The sequence below is a fragment of the Acomys minous genome, assembly GCF_964271855.1.
Source record: "Acomys minous genome assembly, chromosome: 12".
NCBI classification, from domain to species: Eukaryota; Metazoa; Chordata; class Mammalia; order Rodentia; family Muridae; genus Acomys; species Acomys minous.
This window is the reverse complement of record NC_140493.1, coordinates 82,651,887-82,674,233: the sequence shown is the minus strand read 5'-3', so window position 1 is coordinate 82,674,233 and position 22,347 is coordinate 82,651,887. Positions and strand designations below refer to the sequence as shown.

At 47.4% G+C, this 22,347-nt stretch overlaps 1 protein-coding gene across 2 annotated transcripts; it reads left to right on the top strand.

The window, feature by feature from the left end:
* The first annotated feature begins 1,896 nt into the window (after nt 1–1,896).
* On the top strand, nt 1,897–22,105 carry PCTP (phosphatidylcholine transfer protein). Of its 2 annotated transcripts, XM_084748972.1 has the most exons (6): nt 1,897–2,084; nt 13,919–14,036; nt 16,627–16,706; nt 18,046–18,217; nt 19,252–19,319; nt 20,960–22,105. In XM_084748972.1, the coding sequence occupies exons 1-6, from the start codon at nt 1,944–1,946 to the stop codon at nt 21,023–21,025; spliced, it is 645 nt and encodes a 214-aa protein (XP_084605098.1). In that variant the 5' UTR covers nt 1,897–1,943; the 3' UTR covers nt 21,026–22,105. The 2 variants fall into 2 exon arrangements, with proteins under 2 accessions (XP_084605098.1, XP_084605099.1); XM_084748973.1 differs by lacking the exon at nt 19,252–19,319.
* Nucleotides 22,106–22,347: the final 242 nt, after the last annotated feature.

The following is a 22,347-nucleotide window of genomic DNA, read 5'->3' as shown; positions in this document are numbered from 1 at the left end:
CCCTGGGGCTGGATCTCTCTGTGGCTTTCACTTTGTCTCACCTTTCTGCAATCTACAGTGCACTTCTTTGTCCTCATCTGTGCTGTGAGTATTTTCAGCCTGTCATAGCCAACATTTCTACATCTGAGACCAGGAGCTTGGGTGGCTGTATAGTCAGTTCATCTGGAAAGCGTTTTCTCTCTAGCACACAGGAGGCCAGTCTGGTCTACATGGTGAGACTTTGTTCTTCCATGCCTAAAAAAATATAAAGGAAACAAGTTGGTTTATTTATGTATAAGGCCAAGAACCGGCCTCTTTACACCCTGTTCTAAGTCATTCTAGGTTTGTTTTGTTTTGTTTTTGTTTTTTTGTTTTGGACTGTGTAAAGAAAAGCTACTCACTAATATTATTGTATCCTGTACTGACTAAAATAACTGTGTGTGTGTGTGTGTGTGTGTGTGTGTGTGTGTGTGTGAGAGAGAGAGAGAGAGAGAGAGAGAGAGAGAGAGAGAGAGAGAGAGATGTTTAAATACATACGATAAATGGAGTTTGAATTTGGTACTTTATGTCTTATACAGTATTGTTCAATCTGTTGGGCCTGATTTCATTCATCTATTTTTTTTTTTTTTTGGTGTGGTGGTGGTAAAGCTACAAATTCATCAAAGCACACAGCCATAATAGATTTTTGAAGATATTTGAAAATCTTCCACAGTGGTTTCGTTTTTTGGTGGTTGGGGTGGGGGACAGGACTGTTCGTTTCAACAATAGTTTACAAATATTAAAAAGCTTACTAGCCACTATTAAACCTGTAAGGAAATTTGTCTCGAATCAATTTTTTTGTGTGTATTTAGGAATATCTTACTTTGCTTCTGTCCTGTGCAAACAAACCAATAAATAAAGTAGTGGTTTATCTGTGTTGTGGTCAGTGTAATCTTGAAGCCTTTGTAAACTGGTTTTAAGTAGTTTGTTTGTTTTCTAGTATAGAAAGAATTGGATTCCAGTTTATTTTCACAAAGCAGCAGGGAATAATCATTAAACATTACTTTGCCAGGCAGTGGGAAGCATGTTCTAAGGCCCTCAACTATTTAAGGCAGCGCAGTCCTTGACCCGTTTTACAGGTTAGGTAAACGCTTTTCCAGACTGTATTGGCAATCAGGTGGCTGTTGCACTTATCTTTAACTGCCTACTGTATTCAAAGCCAAGGTAAAGTTTTCTGCTGAGAGTCGAGAGTCTGTAATACCAGGAAAACCATTAACAAAATGATGTTTTGAGTTGCACAAAGACTTAACTTAGGCAAGCCGCAGAAATCCAGACAGTGTGTCTTCCAGATAATCTGTACTCATTGGGGTGGCAAAGATCTTGCTCGCTGTGATTCAGTTTCTTAACTATTTTCACGTCGTGTACTTATTTCCTCCCTTGGCCTTCTGCTCACTCCAAGAGATTGATTCTCAAGCTAGTGTTTCTAATTGTGTAACAGAAAGAAGAGCAACTTTATTGAATGATTGATTGATTGATTGAAATATGCTCTTCGCGTCTGACCTCTGAGATTTTCAAGCACTTACTTTCTGCTCCTCTTCCCCGCCCCGCCCCCAAGTCCACCTTCAGAGAGGTAGGTAGGTAGGGACCCCACACAGGTTTAAAGGTTATGGAGGTGAGCATAGGATGTGCCCCCCCCCCCCCGAAGTTTCTCCTCTTCAGCCCTTCATTCTTTCCTCAGATAATCTCTAGCTTTGTTCTAGTTTTTTCTTTTCCATTCTTCTCACCCTTTGCTTAGTCCTGCCCGTTTTGAGGCCGGGAACTTCCCCTACAACCTCTGTTCCCCACACCCTTGCCTCATCTACCAAGCCCCGCCTTCTCTTTTCTCTGCCAATCAGGTTGGGGGCCACCTTGTGACCCCGCCCCCGATTTCTCTAAGGGCCAGTGGGTGACCGGTGCTCCGGGCGCTGTATCCCAGCTGCAGAACAATGGCGGGGGCCGCAGGCTGCTTCTCAGACGAACAGTTCCGGGAGGCCTGTGCGGAGCTCCAGCAGCCGGCACTAGCCGGGGCCGACTGGCAGCTGCTGGTGGAAGCTTCAGGCATCACCATCTATCGGCTGCTTGACCAGGTAGCGGCTGACTCGCCGGCTGGAGCAGATCAGTGGCCTGGGTATCCGGGTCAGGACTCCCCACGGGCCCCCTGTTCTGCTGGAGTGACTGGACTCCTCTTGAATAACTTTGTGCTCTGTAGATCCTACGTGCTTGAGAGGTTATCTGAGCTCAGCCTCAGGTCATTTCTGTTGCTGGATTTGTGGATTGTTATTAATTTGTCTTACTCTGTAGGGTTTGCAAAAAAAGAAAAAAAGAAGAAAAAAATCAAACGGCCCGGGGAACTGTATTTAATGGCCTGTGTTTGGAAATGGGGTCGATGTGCCTTAGGTACCCAGTCTAGGGTGTAGACTTTCACTAGAAATGGGTATAACGGGTCCAATACTGGTTCAGACATCGAGCTGGAGTGGTGTGCGCCTAGGCATTGGGAGGATGTGGTTATCTACCTTCGCAAAGGACAGGCTTTTGTCAGCAATCAGCTGACAGGCAGCAGGAAATGAGCAGTTTGGAAGTTTAGCCCAGCTCTGGAAGTAGTTTGTTAGGAGTAAATGGTAGAATTAAACCATTGGCACGCCTGCAGAGAGCATGGTTCCCTTCCCTTCTGCCAGGTGAGTGCCACTGCTGTGTGGGGTGGGGAGGGACCGTGTCCTGAGCAGGTGGGAAAGAGATGCAAGGACTGGCTGTTCTCAGCGGCCAAGAGGTGACCATATTAATCTCACCATTTTAGTGCCTGTCTTGTGTGGGCTCGAATTTTAAGTTGTATTTAAGAAATTGGTTGTGACACTTGGGCAGAAAGAACCACGGAAACTGGAGGAGCGGTGGAGTTGGTTCTTCAGCATCTTGGGGCATCTTTTTGGAAGCGTTTGGGACCACGTAGCTACCCAGGTGGGAGAAACGGAAGCTTGTCCACAGTTGATTTGCTCTAGGCAACCGCAGTTCCCTGGCACACGACTAAGAGTGCTAGGGTGAAGGAGCCTAACACTCATTTACTATGGTAGTGTTGCACTCTCACGCCCAACTCGGAAAGGGGGTCGCCGTGAGAGACCACGAGAGGCACAACGCACTGATGCAAAAGCAAAGGTTTATTGTTATTGCTGACGCGCCAGGGTCCCTCAGCCCTCGGGAGGTGAAGGACCCCGAGTAGCTGTTACAGACTAGTTTTTAAGGGCTAAAACCACAAAGCACGTGGGGTTCCTTATCAAGCTTAAACCGTATGGACATTGGCAGTGGGAGACTTCTTGTGGGGACTTGGGTGTGGGTCCCTAGGGCGGTTACTAGAAACCATATGGGACTTCTGATATAGGGAGCTCGCATGTAGCTATTCTGGGAACTAGGGTGGAACTCTGAGGCTAGTAGTAACGAGAACTGGGAGAAGCCTCCGGGCAGGGCAAGCAAGCGTCTTACATTTTATAATTTTACAATTTCTCAGTAGCTCTGGATTTCACACGTGAAGGAAACAGATTTGGAGGGATGCAGGAAGGAACTCTGCAGAGCGGCAGGGAAGTTTCACAGCAGAGGTGCGTGCGGTGGGAGGGTTCGCAGCCTCGGACAGAACAGATTGGTTTAGACGGAACTATGTGAACGTGGACGAGGCTTCTGGTTGGCTGAGGTACACTCCTGTCAGCTAAGGTCGTCTGTGCTCCCTTTCTGAGGCCTCAGCGCAGCTTGGACTGATGCAGGACAGTCCTCTGGGGCCTGGGAATACTTCATGAGGTTATCAATAGGAAGTCCTACTGTTCACCTCGGTCGTGTCAGGGATAGTAACTTACTGATGGTAATTATCAGCCTGGTGATGGTTCTATTCCTACCTCATAAAGAACTTCTAGCTGCCATTTTGTCTTTTTTTTTTTTAACCACTTGCACTCACACGCATCCAATGGCACGTGCTTCCTACTGTAATTATGTTTTGCTAAGGTTGGCAGTTATTCACTCATCAAACTAGCTGCCTGTAGTGTAGCAGGACCATAGGTTGGTGCAAGGTGAACAGGAGACGTGCTATACAGACCAGACAAAATGGACATGCTATTGAGACTTCAACCACTCCCCGCGTGAAAGTGGACGCTTTCAGACAAAATCCCTCTGTCTTCTCCCCGATCCTACCCCTTCCCTGCCAGCCACATTGTCAAGGCACCTGCCAAGTTGTGTGTCAGGCATCACATCTGTTTCTCTCCTCCTTTTCTCAAGTTTCGTTCTCAGCACCTCTCACCTCATATTGCCTCATCTTCTTAACCGGCTCCTTGGCCTTCCACCTCTTCGCTGTCCTGTATCCCACACTCACAGCACAAAGAAAGAAAGGCTCTGATCTTATCGCCATCCTTTTGTTGTCACCCTTAGTCACAGAATTACCACCAGTCATTGTCATAGCTAGCACTTGCTGCCTGTTTTCTTATATTCTGGGCACCAGATACGTAGCAGATACTGACTTACTATCGACTTACTCCGTTTTAACATCAGCCCTGGGACAGACACCATTGATCTTCGCCCCTTTAGCCAGGTGGAAAGGAGCGTGTGTGGAGGATAAGCGTTGGTTGGTCAAGGTTAGAACCAGCCTCTGAAGCCAGCTGTCTGGTTCCACACTTGCTTCTTGCACCCTCTGACTCTGTGAGCAGAGGGCACGTGCAGCCTGGTGGGATGCTAAGGTCTCTGCTCAGCTGTTCCAGCACTGTCTCCCCGTTCTCATGGGTTTAGGCCATCCTCGGCATATGAATGTAAAGATGCTTAGTAGGTGGGCACATGATACACCCGAGGCTTAGAATTAAGGAATGTTGCCAGAGTGACACTCTGTCTCTCTGCCCATGAGGGCCCTTCACTACCCTACCTCCTACCTCACACTGTGGTAGAGTACCCGGAATGTGGCATGGGTTATCCCGGGAGAGACGTTCTGCCTCATTATTAGCATACTGAAAGAGAGACAGAGGGCTGGCCACATACCCATTCCATTCCGTATTCATTGACTCTATGGTGATCTAAGGGAAATGCTGTGACTCTTAAGGAAGGTGCTGCGCAGGTTGGTTGGACTGACGGGCCTTTAAGGATTATGCTTAGCGTGTTGTGGATGGCCGCAAGGTGGCCATTGATAAGTGACTGCTTGGTCTCCCATGCTCAGCATCACAGTGTACATCACCTGAGGTGGCAATCTTGCTGCTCTTTGTGGTTTCTCATTTCATGTCCTTTACTGAAACGAGGACAGAGAGAAGCAAAACTGTGGTCACATCTAAATGTGATGGTGGTCATTTTACAATGATGTTTTGAAAGGACTAAAACAGATACAGAGACTTCGGAACATCCTTCAATGCAATAAATTGTATTTTACATAAAAAAAAGTAAATTTGTACCATCCTTTAAAGTGGATGCATGCTATTCCGAATCAAACTGTTGGACAAGTGGGAGTTTTTTCCTCATTTAATTGTAGTTACCTATTTTGAGACAGAGTTTCATCATGTGGCTGTAGCTGGCCTGGAAGTCACTGTGTAGCCCAGGCTATCCTGGAGCTCCTTTTGTGTCCACGTACCGAGTGCTGGCATTTATGGGCATGCGCCACCATATCTTCCTACAGGGGACTTTTTTTTTTATAAGCTTAGGGTTTCCCTCTTTATTAAGTCACAGCCTGTTCCACAAGGAAGGACCGCCCTCCCCAACATTACCATCTTTTGCTTGACCTTCATCTGTTTTCATCTACTGCTTTCTTTTTTTTTTCTACCCATGTTGTAGTGATGATAACTTGGAGGTGTGCAGCGTGCAATGTGTAAAATACTGTGCATGTCACATGTATGTCTTCACTCGCACCTTCTAACGAGTCCGGAAGCGAGGCAGGCGTGCGCTTGCTTACTCTCTTATCCCTCGGGTAGAGGGGCGAAGCAAGGCTAAGCGAGTCACATAAAACCTTATGGGTGTGAAACAACCGGCAGGAGAGCTACTGTGCTTGGATGAAACCTTTGTTAAAAACGCAGCTTGCTGGGAGGCCAGAATACTGCGAGCCGCACTAGGTGAAGGCTGCACTGTGACGTCATGGGCAGAGTATGGACGTTGGAGGCGGGCAGTCCTGAGTTCAGAACCTCAGTTCTGCTCCATTCTCACTCATCCTGTCATTCAGGGGAGTCACGTGCTGCTTCCTCTGCACACGGTGGTGAGCAAAGGAGAGGACTCTACCGCTTCAGCACAAAGTGTAAGGGCTGCGGGACCCACTAAGGCGAAATCCTTCTCTGTGAGTCACCAGTCCTTCTCAGGGTTCCACAGGAGCTGGCTTCGGTGATAAGAATAAATGCTCTACAGTATAAAGAGACGTTGGGCAGAAAAATGCTGAGAAGAAAATCAAGTAACGGGGGAGTGAAGGAGGGGGTGCAGGAAGATGGCTCAGAAGGAAATAAGACTTTCTGGGAAAGCAGGAGGATGGACTTCAAATCCCCAGCACCTATTTTTTTTTTAAGTCTGGCCATGGCTACATAGACCTAGAGCCTCAGTGCTCGTCCTGGGTGCTCTTCTGCGTGATACGTTAACCAGCGGCTGAAGCCACAGGTTACAACTGTTCTTCCAGATCCACTGGTGCCTAGGGACAGCCTATTGTGGCACGTGTGGGCTTTCTGATACTGAGAGAGATTCCGTCAGAAGCAGAAGAGTCTTCCAGGGGCGAGAACCAGTATAAACAGGTACAAGGGCAGTGAAGGCAAAATCAGTGTCTGTTGTAAGATCGGTCGCCCCTGATCTTTCGGTTGAGCCCCCACTGAGAGTGAGTATGGTCCTCTGAGCAGTAATCCTAGGTTTTCTGAAAAAGAAGAACCATAGACCCTTAGCTGATCTTCCTTGGTGATCTCTAGTCATGTCTTGTATCATTGCAGTGGCGATAGTGAGCAATATAGCCGATAGACCGAGGCTGGCAAACAGAGCTCACAACTTGTCTTAGAAGGATGCTGGGCTGAAAAGGTCTGACTGATGACTTAGTAGGTCATCTCTACATGCTGCGTGTAGAGTAGGGACTACCCTGGCATGTGCTGGTCCTTGTCTGGGCCTCAGCTAAGTGAGGACCCTATAGTTCTTTCCCAGCGATGGCTCTTCCTGGCACCACTGACTGACCAACAGAAGCTGTCCCCGGTCCCAGAGGACAGTGAAACGGCATTGATCCAGGCTGCGCTGTGGCCTGAAGAAAGAGGCTCAGGTGACCTTTGCTGACAGGAGTCTACCTCTGCAGATGTGACTCTTCCTCTGCCCTCCCTTAGCTGGTGGTGATGAAAGCCAGATAAGCTCCGTAAACAGCGGGTTACTCATTGTCTAGGTCAGGTCAGGAGGGTATGGTGTGGGCAGATGCTATCTGCAGGCGATCATTTCTACCTGGGAATTGCCGAAGGCCGACTGTAAACATTTGACGGTTTCCATTTCCCTCATGCAAATACATGGCAAATGGCTCGGCTGAGGTCAAATCAGCATGCCAACAACCTTAGCAGGGCAACTGAAAGTAAATTGCATGGCCTTTCCTTTAAACAGGAAAATTTGTCTTAGCCAATATTCCATAAGCAAGCAAGCAAGCAAGCAAACAAAAACAAGCAAATGGCTTACTGTCTACACAATCCATCAGCAGCAGAATCACACCTTAGAATCCAGCCACCCTGGTAGCTGCGTCCTAGCCACTTGGCCTCTCTCTGCAGCTCCCATGTCTCCATTTGTAAGGTGGAGATGCTGCGGCCTGTATCCCCAAGCTCAGCTGGTTAATGTGATGCCTGGCGTAGTGCCTGGCGTGGTGTTGGTTCCCTGTGGCTCTCAGTCCTCACTTCTTAATCTGGAAAAAAAGGGGATCAATTGTCTGTGTACCCACTTCACCGTCTTCAGCTGGATCACCTGGAGAGTGACCTTCAGAGCCGTTCTATAAGTTGGAAGCCCTTGTTTGACCCATTTACAGGTTAGTGGGCAGCGGACTTAGAATCAACTCAGTTCGTGGCCCCAAGCCCTTGCTGTCACAACCGTGCTGTTCTTTCTGGCGTACGGGGTGTAGGCGACATCTCTTAGGGAGAAGAGGAAACTGGCAGTGTCTGGCCAGTTAAAATGGAGTCCACTATCCTTATTCCCTTCCTGCTTTTCTTCTTGTCTGAGTCTGAACTTTCTAGAATACAGTATGTGGGCCACGCAGGATGCTGTTGGGCAAATGCACCAGGCTTAGGGACCCAGGGGAACTCCCAGTAAGTAGCCCATTCTGCAGCTAAAGCAGCAGAAGGGACAAGTTACGCAGGCGTTGTCATTAAGTGTCATCAGTTGACTCTCAGCAAGTCACTCTTGTCTCTCATGTCATTGGTGTATGGTCCCTGCCTGAGGTAAGATCTTATGTGACAAGGCCTTCTTTACCTTAACTGTAAGCCTTTGATTGGACGAAACATGCAGAGAGTGGAGCTGAAGGAGCCACTCCTGGAGTAGAAGGAGCCGGTGTCAAAAGCGACCTGCCTCCCTGCTGCCTCCTACTTTTGGATAAAGATGCAAGCTCTCACCTCTCACCACCACTCTGGCACCATGCCTGCCTGCCTCCTGCCATTCCCCTTGCCATGATGGCCATGGACTCATCCTTAAAACTATAAGCAAGCAGCCCCCAACGAACCCTTCTATAAATTACCTTGGCCATGGCGACTCTTCTCAGCAATAGAGAAATAACTAAGATACTCACCCTGAGCCAAGAGAGGCTCCACTCTCCTCTCACGGCCCTTTCCCTGCTCTGGCAATGCAATTTTAGCAAGGCTTTGTATTTCTGTAGTGTTCTGGTGGGCTTATACATAGCCGCCTTGTCTTGCAGATATCCACAGGTTTTAGCTCTATTCTGCCATCCGGTTTTAGAGTAATGTGCAATGAAGCTCCGCTCCAGATCTAGTAATAGACTAGCAGAGAGTTAGGTGGCTACTGCAGTTGGGGGGGAGTTCTACAGCCCCCAGGTCTTCAGCATTGTGAAAGTTTGGCAAGTGACTTTGCCTTTTCTGAACAGTAGTAAATAGGGTAAGGAAGAACCATGTGTGGGAAGTGAGATGAAAGGCTGGCGTGTTTGGGCAAGCAGTCAGAGAGTCCTTTAGCCTGAGCCCGGCCTGTTTGCTGGAGGGAGTGAACGCTGCCTCACAAGGTCAGGGCCTTGAAGCAAGGAGAGAAGTCCATTGAGTTTGCTTCACAAACATTTTGTTTTGATCGATCAGCGAGGAGAGGCAGCTCAGCTAATGTTTATGACGCAAAGAAAGGGAATTTGGGGAATCTGCTTGTGTGAGCCCTTGCGGTTATAAGGGAAGTGGCTTTCTTTTGTTGGTGTTGTTTTCCTATTTCCTTTGTAGTTAGTGTATTAGGAACCAAAAAGGATGGAGAGTTGGTATTTTAAACGCTTTATTCTGTATTCATGCATGTCCACATATTTACTTATTTATATTTATGCATGCCTACATGAGTTTACATGTACTATGGTGCATACAGATGCCCTTGGAAGACAGAAGAGGATGTTGGGTGTCCTGGAACTGGAGTTAGGTGAGGTTGTGACATGCCTACTACGGCTGCTGAGGACTTTAAAAAAAATTATTTATTCATTTTACATCCCAACTGTAGCCCCCTTCCGCTTCTCCTCCCAGTCCCTCCCTCCCTCCCTCTTCCTCCTATCCCTCTTACTATTCAGAAAAGGGGACCCCTGCCCCCCACTAACCCAACACATCAAGTAGCATCAGGACTGAGCGCATCCTTTTCCCCCGTGGCCTAGGCGAGGCAGCACCTCCAGGGGGAAGCGATCGAAAAGCAGACAACTGAGTCCATGTCAGAGATATAGCCTCAGCTCCCCTTACTAGAGGACCCACATGAAGACTGAGCTGCCCATCGCCTACATCTGTATAGGGGGTCTAGGCCTAGTCCACGCATGGCCCTGGGAACTTAACCCAGGTCCTCTGCAAGAATAGCAAGTGCTCTTAACTGTTGAGCTGTCTCTCCCACCTTCCACCTTGTTTTGAGACAGGGGCTCCCTGAATCTGAAGCTTGTTCCCCTAATAACACACATTTCAAATAAAATTCTGCATTGTCAGGGGAAACTGTTTTTGGATCAGTTAGGATTACTTTTAAGAGCAAGTAATTAAAAAAAAAAACAGTGCAGAGGATGCCCTAAATAAAGGTACCTCTTTGTCTTACATAGCTAATAAATCAGAGGTCTATAGACTGGATATCAGCTCAGCTCAGCTCAGCATGCCAGAAACTCTCCGTCTTTCTACTCTGCCATTTACTTGCTGCTTTTCAGTCCCAGAAGAGTTGGCAAAGATCCCAATATTGTGTCCCCATCCAGAGCTGAGAGGGAGCATCACTCGGATGCGCTCCAACACAGGCGACAAGAACAGTTACTAGCCACTTACATTCTCGCGAGAGCTCTCCCAGCAATGGAGAAAGCGGGAGTACACCATATCATCCAAACCTTCTTGCTTATGGCTGTGGTATTCAATGTCTGGTACTTGTTAACTCACTGCCACCCACATAACCTTTCAGTATTTGAAGTGTAGGAGGCGGTCTTACACATGGAACATCAGACATCGCGTATATTTTGCTATAAATGAGGAATGTGGGCCATTTTTAGAGGTAGTTGTCGGAAGCGTCAAGAAAAGCCGAGGCTCTCTTGCATACGCGTATTTACAGTGTTGGCAAGCTTGCAAGACTATCCAAAACGATATTTTCAAATGACCTGTAAATCAGAATTTTTAAAAGGGCTTTAGATGAGGTTAATATGAACTGTGTTGAAGGAAAGCTAAGTGTTGTGCTTTCCTGAATCAAATTGTAAAACAGCGGGACCTAGTCCCAGGGAGCTGCTTCTTTGCTGTCTCCGGGGGAGCGTGTTCTGCTGTCTAAGCTTTCTAAAATTTAAAAAGAGTGCAAACAGCCCTAGAATGGCAATGCTCATGCCCTAACACTCGTCTCTGAGAGGACTTCTCTATTGAGAAAATGAACTAGGATTTTGGACTGAGTGCTTTCTGATTATTTTGGAAAATCTTATTTCTATAAAATATTCCGAAGCAGAAATGTATTTGGAAAAGAATTGTTTCACGTGAGCTTTCCATAGTCTCAACATGACGTTACATTTCAGGGAAGAAGACCACCTGTTGATACCACATCACAAATATTTGCTCATGCAGACAGACCTCTGCTTCCTTTAGTTGAATACTATCAAATGCTAATATTAGATTCTTATGAATTGTGAGGCTACGTGTCAGTCATCAAGTAGTTCTTTGTGTCTTCAGACTTTCTAAAAGAAATATGGGTTTTTGTTGTTGTTGTTGTTTTTTTACAGTAATTTGTTTTTTGTTTTGTTTTTTTTTTAATCACCTTATCTTTTAAAGGATGACATAAAAATGAGTGTGTGTGCAGGATCCATTTAGGAATCATGAATGAGAAAGTGCTTTGATCCAGGCATCTGGGCCAGGCCGTGGAGCTCAGCAAAAAGACTGTGGGGCCCAGAGATGAGGAAGGGGGCACCAAGGGTCTTGCTCTTCCAGAGTTCTGGCGTCCCTCAGTTCCGCCACGATGGGAGGGGCTAAAGGAAGTCATCACAATAGTCCGTTCTTCTGTGTTCACGCAAACTGTAGGTCATTCTGTTTTTCTCTTTGACTTTCTGGTCCTCTTCTGTGATGAGGATGGGATCAAGGTCATGGAGGGCTGTAACTGCATTCAGGAAAGGCAGGGACCTAGTCTAAGAAAACAGTCTATCTTAATTTTTGTAGACATCCACAGTAAATCATGAAAGACTCCATGATCATATCTTAACAGGTAAGTGTCCTGTTTTTGGTGAAAATAGAAAATAGGACCCTTATTTTCTCAAAAGCTTCCCGTTCTCTCTCTATTGACTAAAATGGGCCTGTGTTTGTGTAAGCGGGTGCGTATGGAGGGGCCCTCACCCCTAGTCCTTCCTGTGCGTGCAGTGAGGGCAGCGGAAGTTGTTCCTCCTGAGGCCTCTCAGGAGGTCCCAGGGATAGCCCTTCCCTCAGCCTAGCAACCCATGCTGAAGCGCACAATCTTAGATCCACCCAGTTACGCTTGGCTTATCAGAGACCCCTGGCATCAAGCCATATGCTTGTACAGCTGACATGACACTGTGGCCTCGCTTTTAATTTCACCTTCCGTTTCTTGCCTGGCTTCGTTCACATCTATCTGAGATTCCTAAACTGGGATGTGGCATGTTATGTTAAAAGGCAGCCGAGTTGGAAGCCACTGCTTAAAAGGATCTCCCAAGGCTTTCTTAGACTTTGCTGGGGTCCTTGGCTTGGGCTTTAAGGAGCTTCTTTCACAAATAGTCAGTAAAACCCAAGACCTGTCTAACAGCTGTGTTTTCTCCCTTGCTTGCTTTTGTCAGTTCATTGCTTTTCTTGATTTAGAGCCACCACTGAATGCGTAGTGGGGCCACCTGGAGCCTACAACCCCCACAGACAAGGATGTGGCTTGACATGAGAAGGAAAGAACTCACTCGTATTTGTAGAAATTTTCTTGTTTTTCCCTCCTTTCTAAACAACAGAACCATCTGTCTCAACATGATTTGAAACAGACAGCTGTTCCCTTTTCTGTTTTCTTGCTCAATTAAAAGAATAAGACAAGAACACAAACAAGCCACAAATACAAACCACCCCTCCCCAAACAAAAACAATTGAAAAACTCTGTCTTGTATACGACTTTACAAAATACATTGGTTTCATTGTGCTTTGTGGATATTTAGAATATACCCTTTCCTCAGAACTCTGGCTGCCTCTGTAGCATGAATGTATACCTGGTACTGGGAAATCATCCAGACTAAGCTAGAAATCCTACACACCCCAATAGCTCACAGACACCTCTTTTCCTGTTTCTTCTGTGTTAGTGGAGTCCACTCCCTCCCCTACCATGTCCAACAATGGTTGGCAGAATTCTCCTCAGTAATTTAATTTCCTCTCCTCATTCTTCTAGCAACAGTTCTTATTGGATTTACCTTCCTGGTACTCCAAGCATTGTTGTTAGTACCCATCTATTATCTGCATTAGTGCACTGAGTTTTATTTTATTATCTTAAAAAATCTATCTATCTATCTATCTATCTATCTATCTATCTATCTATCTACCACTTTACATCCTGACTGAAGTTTTCCCTCCATTCTCTCCTCCCAGTTCCTCTGCCCACCTCTGTTTTTCCTCAGAAGAGGGCAGGTCTCCCATGGATATCAACCAGCCATGAGTGCTCAGGGTTTTAAAGCCATATCTGTTCACCTATGGCATTGCTCTCCACCAAGACTCTTGGACCTTTAAAATCTAATTAGATCTGGTCATTCTTAAACTACCCCTAGTCATACCTGGCCATGTCGCTGTTCACAGTTTTCCAAAGCCACGAGAATTAGAGCTTTACCTCTTAGCATGATTCCCAGGGTCAGTGCTGTCTTGACACTACAACTTTTCTAGCCTCAGCTCCTACCATTCTGTGTTGTAGACTTCTCTCTTTAAACATGTCACCCTATCAGTTCCTCTTACCAGGAGTGGCTTTCTTCATCTCCCAGTGGCTGGTCCTTCTGACACTTAGAACATTGATATCCAGATAGATCTTGGGAGATGGTCCCTATAGATGCCTTTTCTATCTACCTGTTGACAGAGGTCCTCCACAAAACACCATTTACTGTGTAACTCTTCTTATACCTATTTACATAATTTGGGTAATGCTTGTGACTATTCCCTGCACCAGCACCTATAGTTGTATATGAGATACAAGAGACCAGGGGTCCCGCCTACTTCTAGACTATCGTCATCAAGACCCTAGAGGAGGTCAACATTTGGTGTGTTTGAACTCCAGCCCCAGCTGTTTTCCATGTGATGCGGGATCTCAACGCCGGTATCAACAGATTGTTCCTCCCACTCTGTTTCCATAGCCAACCGGACTTTATGAGTATAAAGTCTTTGGTGTTCTGGAAGGTTGCTCACCAGCTCTACTTGCAGATGTCTACATGGACTTAGACTACAGAAAACAATGGGACCAGTATGTGAAAGGTGAGTGACGGCGTACATAAAAAAAATCATTAGAAAGTCAATCAGTTCTTGTCTATTTTAGTTTTGCATACTCGAGGCTTAAACGTACCTTCGCCATTTCCGGGGCATCCTCTGACCATGCCTTAGAGTCAGCCTTCTTTCTCTCCTCACAGTTGCTTTGCTCTGTTTCCTGAGCTGGACTCACCCGTGTAGCTTGACTGCCATGGAAACCTTCTTGGAAGAGGGGGAATCCAAACTTTCTTTTGGAAGTTGAGTCAAAGAACTCCAAACAAGCGAGGATACATACATGTGAGGACGTGAGGAAGTAGGAGAAAGAGTGACTAGAAGGCATCGGAGGTCCAGGAACCTGCGTGACAGAAGGCACAAAGCAGCGTCTTCCGAAGCCATTGGCAGTGGGTGTTGCCGGGTGGTGATGGCCCCCTGACCCGCGTCCTCTCTTGCTCGGCTGAGAACATTTAGTGACCTGTGGTAGGAAGTGAATCCACAGCCTGCATAGTCTACATCGTGGAGGCTTTTATCCTGGGAGAAACACAGAGATGAAAGGCATTAAACAGGGAACCTCCTGCATCTTAAGGGGAGAGTAGCCCCTGACTCTGCCATCTCAGCCAATTGTGGATTAAACTTGCTCAGTCAGCCGAGGGCAAGTGGAGTCTTTAGTCAAGCCTTCTGCAAGTGTGAAAGAGGCAGTGGCCCCCACCCCCACCATTTTTAAAGAAAAATGTATTGTTTATGGCAGGGGAAAGGTCCAGAAGCTTCTGGGTTCCACATATGCTGCTTGGGGACCGTCAACAATCCCGTCAGGATGTTTCTTTCCTCAGCTCTACACTGTCTTGTGCTGTATTGACCTAATCCGCAGGCAGATTCCTCCAGAAGACACAGGCCTGTGCTCTCCCTGTGCAAATAACTCTAGGAATGAGAGTTACATTCTCCTGACAGAATCAGCCCAGGACTCAGTCTCCGCAGCTCATTCCAAAGCCACTGCTTATCCTGTGAACACTGGCCGTGGAGTGAGCAGTCTCGTGTTTTCACGCCCTAGTCTTCATTACGGAGCATGAGCACACTTGCCTACCTGAGGCAGCAGGCTGGCACCGCCTCACTGTCCCAGCAGTCGCCAGGCAATCATACGATGCAGACTTTGCCAATAGGTGCCCTTGTGAGTTCTGCTTGGAAAAGAGCCATATGAGGAGGCAGAGAGCCTACAAAACCTCTTTTGTTCAGGTCCCTTAGGGCACCTGACTTTAAAAAGAAAACGGCAGAGCCTCTTAATTTGTTGCCTGCCAACAGCTGTTGACACTGTGGTCTCGGGTACCGTGGAAGCCGCCGCCGCTGGCCTTGCCAGAAAAATCTGGATGTCCATACATTACTGCTCCTGGGTTTTAGGAATAGCCAAGTTGTGACCAATGGGGCCTAAACTTACTAAAGGAACAAAGTAAGGCCCTGCTCACTTGACCATCATAGCCATGTCTTGTTCCTTTTCCTAGCCCTGAAATGACCACATGACCTACTTAAGCCCCATAGTAGAGAAGGGCAGGGAGGGGGTGGGTGCTGGGGACAGTGAATACTGAACTGGAAGAGGCAATACATCCACTCACTCAGCTCAGGACTGTCTTCAGTGTGTCACTGAAGGGCACTGAGGGGCCACCAAGCTCCCTCGTCAATGCTTTGGTCTGATTTTAAGTGCTAAACGTACCCTTCGCATCTTTCCCAAGGATCTTCTGATCCTCCTCTGCATGGGGAGATGAGAGCCCACCACACAGCCTAGCCACATGCCTGCTCTTCAGTTCCTTTGCTGACCCCTGGCCTAAGAGCTGCAGTTTGCATATCCTGGCCCTAAGAGCACAGATGTTAAAGGAATTTAGTTACCAAAGCTGTGGCGTATTGTGGAGAGAGGAGAGAAGAGAGAAAGCTGGCGCTAGCCACAGTTCAGCCACTGTCTAGCTGTATAAGGACACGGCCTTCTATGGGCCTTTTGTTTCTGAGATGCCCTGAGCCTAAAAGCTCTAGACTCTGACTTGCTCAGTCTCTGGCTAACAGTGTGGAAGCAAACCCTGAGGAGGAGGGGCTGGCGAGCAAAACTCCTGGTACTCTACTGACATCTGGTGGTTTACCTGCTTTAAAGCCCCTGATTAATTCTTGATACCTGGTTCCTTAACATTCTATCCCAGCATGCTGTTGGTACAGAGGACAAGTGCCAGGTTTATATAGGTCTTCTGTGTTTCTCTGTCCTCTAGACCAACCCTGGGCAGCAAGCGTCCAGTGATATTAAATACATGTTTGTTTCAAAAATATAGTTGTCAGCCGGGCGGTGGTGGCGCACGCCTTTAATCCCAGCACTCGGGAGGCAGAGGCAGGTGGATAGCTGTAAGTTCAAAGCCAGCCTGGTCTACAGAGTTAGTCCAGGACAGCCAAGGCTACACAGAGAAACCCTGTCTCGAAAAGCATATATATATATGTATGTATGTATGTATGTATGTATGTCTGTCTGTCTGTCTGTCTGGTGAGTTGGAGGTTTATCATCTACTGAGGCTGCATAGGCGTCTTGAAGCCGCGGAACTCTCCAGATGCCTTAACCTCCTGTGCTCTCTTTCAGAGCTCTACGAGAAGGACTGCGATGGGCAGATGGTGGCATACTGGGAAGTGAAGTACCCTTTCCCTCTGTCCAACAGAGATGTATCCTTTTCTCACAGCACTGCGCTCTTTGGCTCTCTCGGAGTCCTGTGTTTCCCAGCCATGGCGCTCACACTGGGACCAACTGACTTCACAGCAGTTGTGGACAGTGCTGTCCTGGACTCCTGTGGAACCATCTGCTACTGCTGCAGCCGCTTGTGTGACTTTCAGGGACTTCAGAGTGTGATTTCCGGGTGTGACCACATAGGACAGTCACCACACATGGGATCAATGGAAAGTGACTTTTAGAGAAAGTGTCCAAAGATAGCAATTGATGAGTCTCAGAGGTGGGGGTCCAGGGGGAACAGTCCACGTTGGTCCACACCTTTTGCTCTCAGAGAGGAGTAGTTGGGACCCATGAAAGTGAAATGATAATCGTAGAGGTTGATACGACAGAGGAGCCAGGACTCAGCCTCTCTATTCCCTTTATGTCTCTCTTCAGCATGGTCCTCTTGACTGGCAGTTGCTGGCTCCGGGTGCAGGCTTCTCCTCTCTGTTTCTTTGTTTATAAAGCAAAACAGTTGACTGAAATATAGGGAGTTTTTCCACTCACATTTAAGCAGATTGATTACTTGCTACTGTGAACAATTGCTGACAATAATCTGCCTAAGGGCAGTGGAAGTGGGCACGTATAATGACATGTGTGGAAGAAGTCAAGGTGAGCCCATCACTTTGCACACTAATTTAAAAAATCCATCGACATAAGACTGATGTTTAAAAAGATGGCATTATCTTTGATAGAATAGTGCGGTTGGCTTTGGGAATGCTTTGTGTAGGCTTACAAAGGTGAAATAGCTTTGCTGTTTCCGGCAAACCAAGGTTAACTCAGAGAGAACATCAGCCTACTAAAATCTGAGGTACCCACATGTCTTCCTAGGGCTTAGTTGACACGACTGCCTTCGATGTGCAGAGGTCTGCGATGACAGCTGTGGAGGGGGGCAGGACACAGGTTGATCCAGTTTCTACCCAGAGCTTCTTCTGCCCCCAACATTCCTGCCCGAGGACCAAATAGCACTTCCGTCTCCTAGCCAGGGAATCGGAGTCTGAGAGCATTTGATTAGCTTCTCTGTGGTCACAGCTAAGTGAACAGTGCAGTCCGTGTGCCTTCAGAGGAAATGAGGAATGTGACACCCTTGCCTAACTGAGAGCCTAAGGGGCCGTCCACAGGCAGAGGACATGTGCTCTCCGGTAGGAATTAGGGTTGGTCGTGAGGCTCAGCTTTGCAGGTCAGGCAGTGAGTAGAAGGGAAGAGATGTTCAGTGAGGGCGTCCAGTGGCTTCCCATGGCCACCAGTGTGGGCTACTCTCCCCATGCCGGTGTCCCACCTTGACCGGCTCTGTAGTATGTCTACACCCGCCAGCGGAGAGACCTAGATGTGGACGGGAGGAAGATCCACGTGGTCCTGGCCCAGTGCATACCTGTGCCTCAGTTTCCCGAGAAGTCCGGGGTGATCCGAGTGAAGCAGTACAAGCAGAGCCTGGCGATTGAGAGTGATGGCAAGCAGGGGAGCAGAGGTAAAGCCTGGGGTGCAGGTCAGCAGCTAGCCAGCGCCACTTGAACGCTGGCTAGGTTAGGCACAAAAGCTTATCTGTTAAAAAAAAGTAACCACGGCCTGGGAACAGAGCAGAAGGGAGATCAGCATCCGGGAGAGTCTCACTCCACACGCCAAATGGGCTAGGGCTTGGATGTACATGTTTCAGTGTGACTCAACGAGTGGTTTTTTTGTTTGTTTAGATTTTTAAATTTTATTCTTTCATGTGCACGCATGTTTTAGCTGCACATGTTTCATGCATGATGTCTGTGGAGATTGGAAGAAGGCACCATATCCCCTGGGACTGAAGTTATAGATCGTTGTGAGCCACCAAGTGGGTACTGGGAATCGAACCGGGATCCGCTGTAAATGTAGGAGCCAGCTCTCCAGTCCTACCCACCAGCCATCCATTCTTTACTGACCAGATGAAATCAGAACACTCAAAGCAGACCCTAGGGTTTACGAAGAGGCCCTTCAGGCTTATCCTATGGCTATAGGGGCCGGGCCTGGACAGGGCCAGTGGATTGGCAGATGTGTATCAGAGGATACAGCTCTCATGAACACAAGGCCAGCGACTCATTACAGTACCCAAAAAGGAAAAACATGGCTCATCCATGTCTGCCATACTGGATGAGTGTGGCCCATGCCAGGCAAAGATCTGAACTATGTGTCTGGTGCTTGTTATAACCTTCCTGAGTCTTTTATTTCCTCGTGGATAAAGTGGGTTAACTGTCAGTTCCTTGGGGCTGCTTGGATAATGAAATGAGAGATGATAGCCATTGTCTAGCATTTGTCAGGTATCTAAGAAATCACGGCCAGATGTTTCGCTGGCTGTATTTTCAACAGTGCTTCTGTGTCAGTAGCCAAAAGGCCGGTCTGGGTTGTTCACTGGGATAACTTACTCTTTTTCCTCCATGTTCTCTGGGCCCAAATCTGAAGATAGATTTTCAGGGCTTTGTTAGTGCACTTTCCCAGTCCCCACCCCCTTCTGAATTGTCTTTTCTTTTCCCCTTTTAGTTTTCATGTACTACTTTGATAACCCGGGTGGCCAAATTCCGTCCTGGCTCATTAACTGGGCAGCCAAGGTGAGATCCCAGGAGGCAGGGAGTGGGGAGCTCGCACTTGACAAATGTTGACTTAGCCTGCGGGTTGTCACGCTGAAGGGACACATTGTCCCAGGGTCATAAGACCCTTTTATGAAGAGCTTGGTTGAGTGACTTGGTGAGAGTTGGAGTGGCCGACACCCAGGATGGAGGCTGAGACATAGGACAAAGAATCTGTTAGCTTGGAATGTCACTCCTTCCTGCTGGTGGCCCCAGACCCTCCAAGATCACTCTCCGTAACTCCCAGACAAAAGTCTGCCCCTTGTAAGTACAATAGTGCTTTTGGTATCTGCCTGTGAAGGGATAAGACAGACTGACCTTGCGTAGAGGCAGGCAGACATGTCCTGACCCGAAGGAAGCCTCTGGTTCAGTTGTCGCCCCCCCCCTCCCCTGATTCTTTAAGGCCAGGGAACTGTGGCCAGGTATAGGCTGCTACTTTTAGACTCCTGCATCACTGTGACTATTCACTAGGCTTTGCATAGGTCCAAACTCCAGTGACTCAGGGAAAGCAAGAATTGTCTGTAGGCGTCAGTGCCAAACAGATAGAATTCTGAATTTGGCCTCTCCTACTGACCGTCTTGTGTTAGATAGGGAAGCCCCGACTTCCTTCGTCTTTAAAAACCAGAGGCGAATGTTGCCTACTGCATGGAGCTAAAGTCAGTGAGACAGCGTTTACAGAAAGTCTTGCCCAGTGCTTAACACTGAACAAGGGCAAGCACCTCCATTCCTCTAAGGAAGAAGCCAGCGATCTATTGCCAGGCTCTTGTTCTGTTTTGGAATCCCAGTCTTGTTTTGTTTTGACTCTGTTTTTCCCCCATTATTATTTTTAAGAAATTAAACGTATATGTGTATGGGGGCAAGATGAACAGATGTGAGTGGAGGTGTGTGCAGGGTTCAGAAGAGGTGTGGGAGCCCTGGAGGTAGAGTCAGTTATTGGTACCTATGAGCTACTTAACAGAGGGCCTGGGAACTGAGCTCAGATCCCTTGCAGGAAAAGCATGTTCTGGGCCATCTTGCTAGCCTCCTATTCCTTTCTTTTTAATAAGTAATATTTCAAAAAGGGCTCTGTAGTTTTAAGTCAAATGGAAGGCCCTATATTTTTTGTTAGTTTTTTTATATTATTTTTTTATTGAAAAATAAAAGCATTCATACTACATCTCAATTGCTATCCCATCCCGTGCATCCTCCCATTCCTCCCTCCCGTCCCGCTTTCACCCCATTCCATTTCCCTATGACTGTGACTGATGGGGACCTCCTCCCCTTGAATATGATGCTAGGGTACCAAGTTTCTTCTTGGTAGTCGGCTATCCTTCCTCTGAGGGCCATCGGGCCTCACCGTCAAGGGGACATGGCCAAATAAGGAGCACCAGAGTACGTGTGAAAGTCAGTCCCCAGTCTCCACTTCACCATGGAGAATATCCTGTCCCTTGGAAGGCCCTATATTTGAAGCAGCAGTCTGTCTGCTCTGGGTCTTGTCCTCTGCCATTTTGTGTGACAGCGTCATGTTGAAATGGAATCATGGGTCCTGTTATCTTTAATTATCCAGAAAGCCATCACTCTTTATCGTTTGCCACACTCCAGAGAATGAGGTATACATAGAAAAAAAATTTTTCCCTTTGCAGAATGGAGTTCCAAACTTTTTGAAAGACATGGTGAAAGCATGTCAGAACTACCTCAAGAAAACCTAAGAAAGAGAACGGTACCCGGCATCTATGAAGGACATCTCCAGATGTGCCACACCAAGTGATGCTCAGCCTTCCATCTTCAGAGGTCTACACGTACCCCAGGCGTGCCTGCCCTTGCCTGGCTCATCTGCTGCCTTCTTTCCCTCTGGTCCTCCTGCAGGCCTGCTCCCTTCTTCCACTACCGAGTGGGAGGCCTGTGCTTGTTTATTTTTTATCTGGGAAATTCTCAGTGGGGAATACCATTGTGCCATTTTTAGGGGGATGGGTGAGAGGAGGAAGGATGAGAAAACGTAAGAGTGGTCCTTCCCAGAAAGCTGGCTCACTTCAATACTCTTTCTTGCAACTGGAAGACTTGGATTTTGGTCCATAGTTGACCTTCCATGTTCAAATACTGGAGCTACAGTGATGTACGTTCTCTTTACACTTTGTTGGCTTGGATAGGCAAGCAAGTCTGGCTGTGTTCCCATGTGTGCAGGATCAGTAGCTGCTGTGATATCAGGCCACTATGAGGAGTGTCCCAGGCCTGACTGAGGGCATGCTGAGATGACCACATTTTCCTAATTGCCTACATCTGGGTCTTTTCTTTCCCATAAACCACTGGGGAAATGCTGCCTGAACCTCTCTAGCTGTACATTTGATTGCAAGCCTGAGGCGTCAAGAAGAAAGATGGCTTGTGCATAGCATGCCGGCAGTGTCTTCCTGTGTGGTACAGTGACTTACCCTTCTAGAATGTTCGGAGATGTTGAAGGGATAATGATAGTTTATAATGAAGTGAAATTGAAGTAATGCTTTGGTGTGCTTTTCACCATCTTAGGGATTCTACCTCTTCCAAACAAGGATTCTCAGAGCCCTGTGTTTCATCCTGAACTTTTGTAGGAAAATATATTCTGTGGACAAGACACGGCCTTGATGATCTCAGGGAAAATTTTTAATCATTCTGTGCAAACCTTGATTAACGGATATGGAAACTCAGGATGCAAAGCCAGAAGAAAGGAATCGTGAAAGTGGAATTCCTTAGGCTGTGTGTCCTCTCCGGGAAGAAAGTTGTGTTCTATGAATAAACACACAGTGACTTATGCTTCCCGCTTGTGCCGCTTTTTTCTTACCTCTTTCTTTTTGGAAGAAGGAATCAGCTAGAAATCAGTTGTTTGCATGATTTGCATGGACACCTGCCCCAGCTCAGGACTAGAAGGGGGGCGGGAAACGTTTGGGCTGGAGAGATGGCTCAGCTGTTACAACGTTGGCTGCTCTTTCAGGGGACCCTGGTTCAGATTCAGGTACCCAACACACCCGTGGCAACTCAGCCACCTTCTAAATAACTTCAG

Bases quoted from the DNA above. Each gene is read 5' to 3' on its own strand.
- PCTP (XM_084748972.1), top strand. From the start codon at position 1,944: ATGGCGGGGGCCGCAGGCTGCTTCTCAGACGAACAGTTCCGGGAGGCC. The intron at 2,085-13,918 runs GTAGCGGCTGAC...CTGTTTCCATAG, and splicing joins TCTATCGGCTGCTTGACCAG to CCAACCGGACTTTATGAGTA. The intron at 19,320-20,959 runs GTGAGATCCCAG...TTCCCTTTGCAG, and splicing joins TCATTAACTGGGCAGCCAAG to AATGGAGTTCCAAACTTTTT.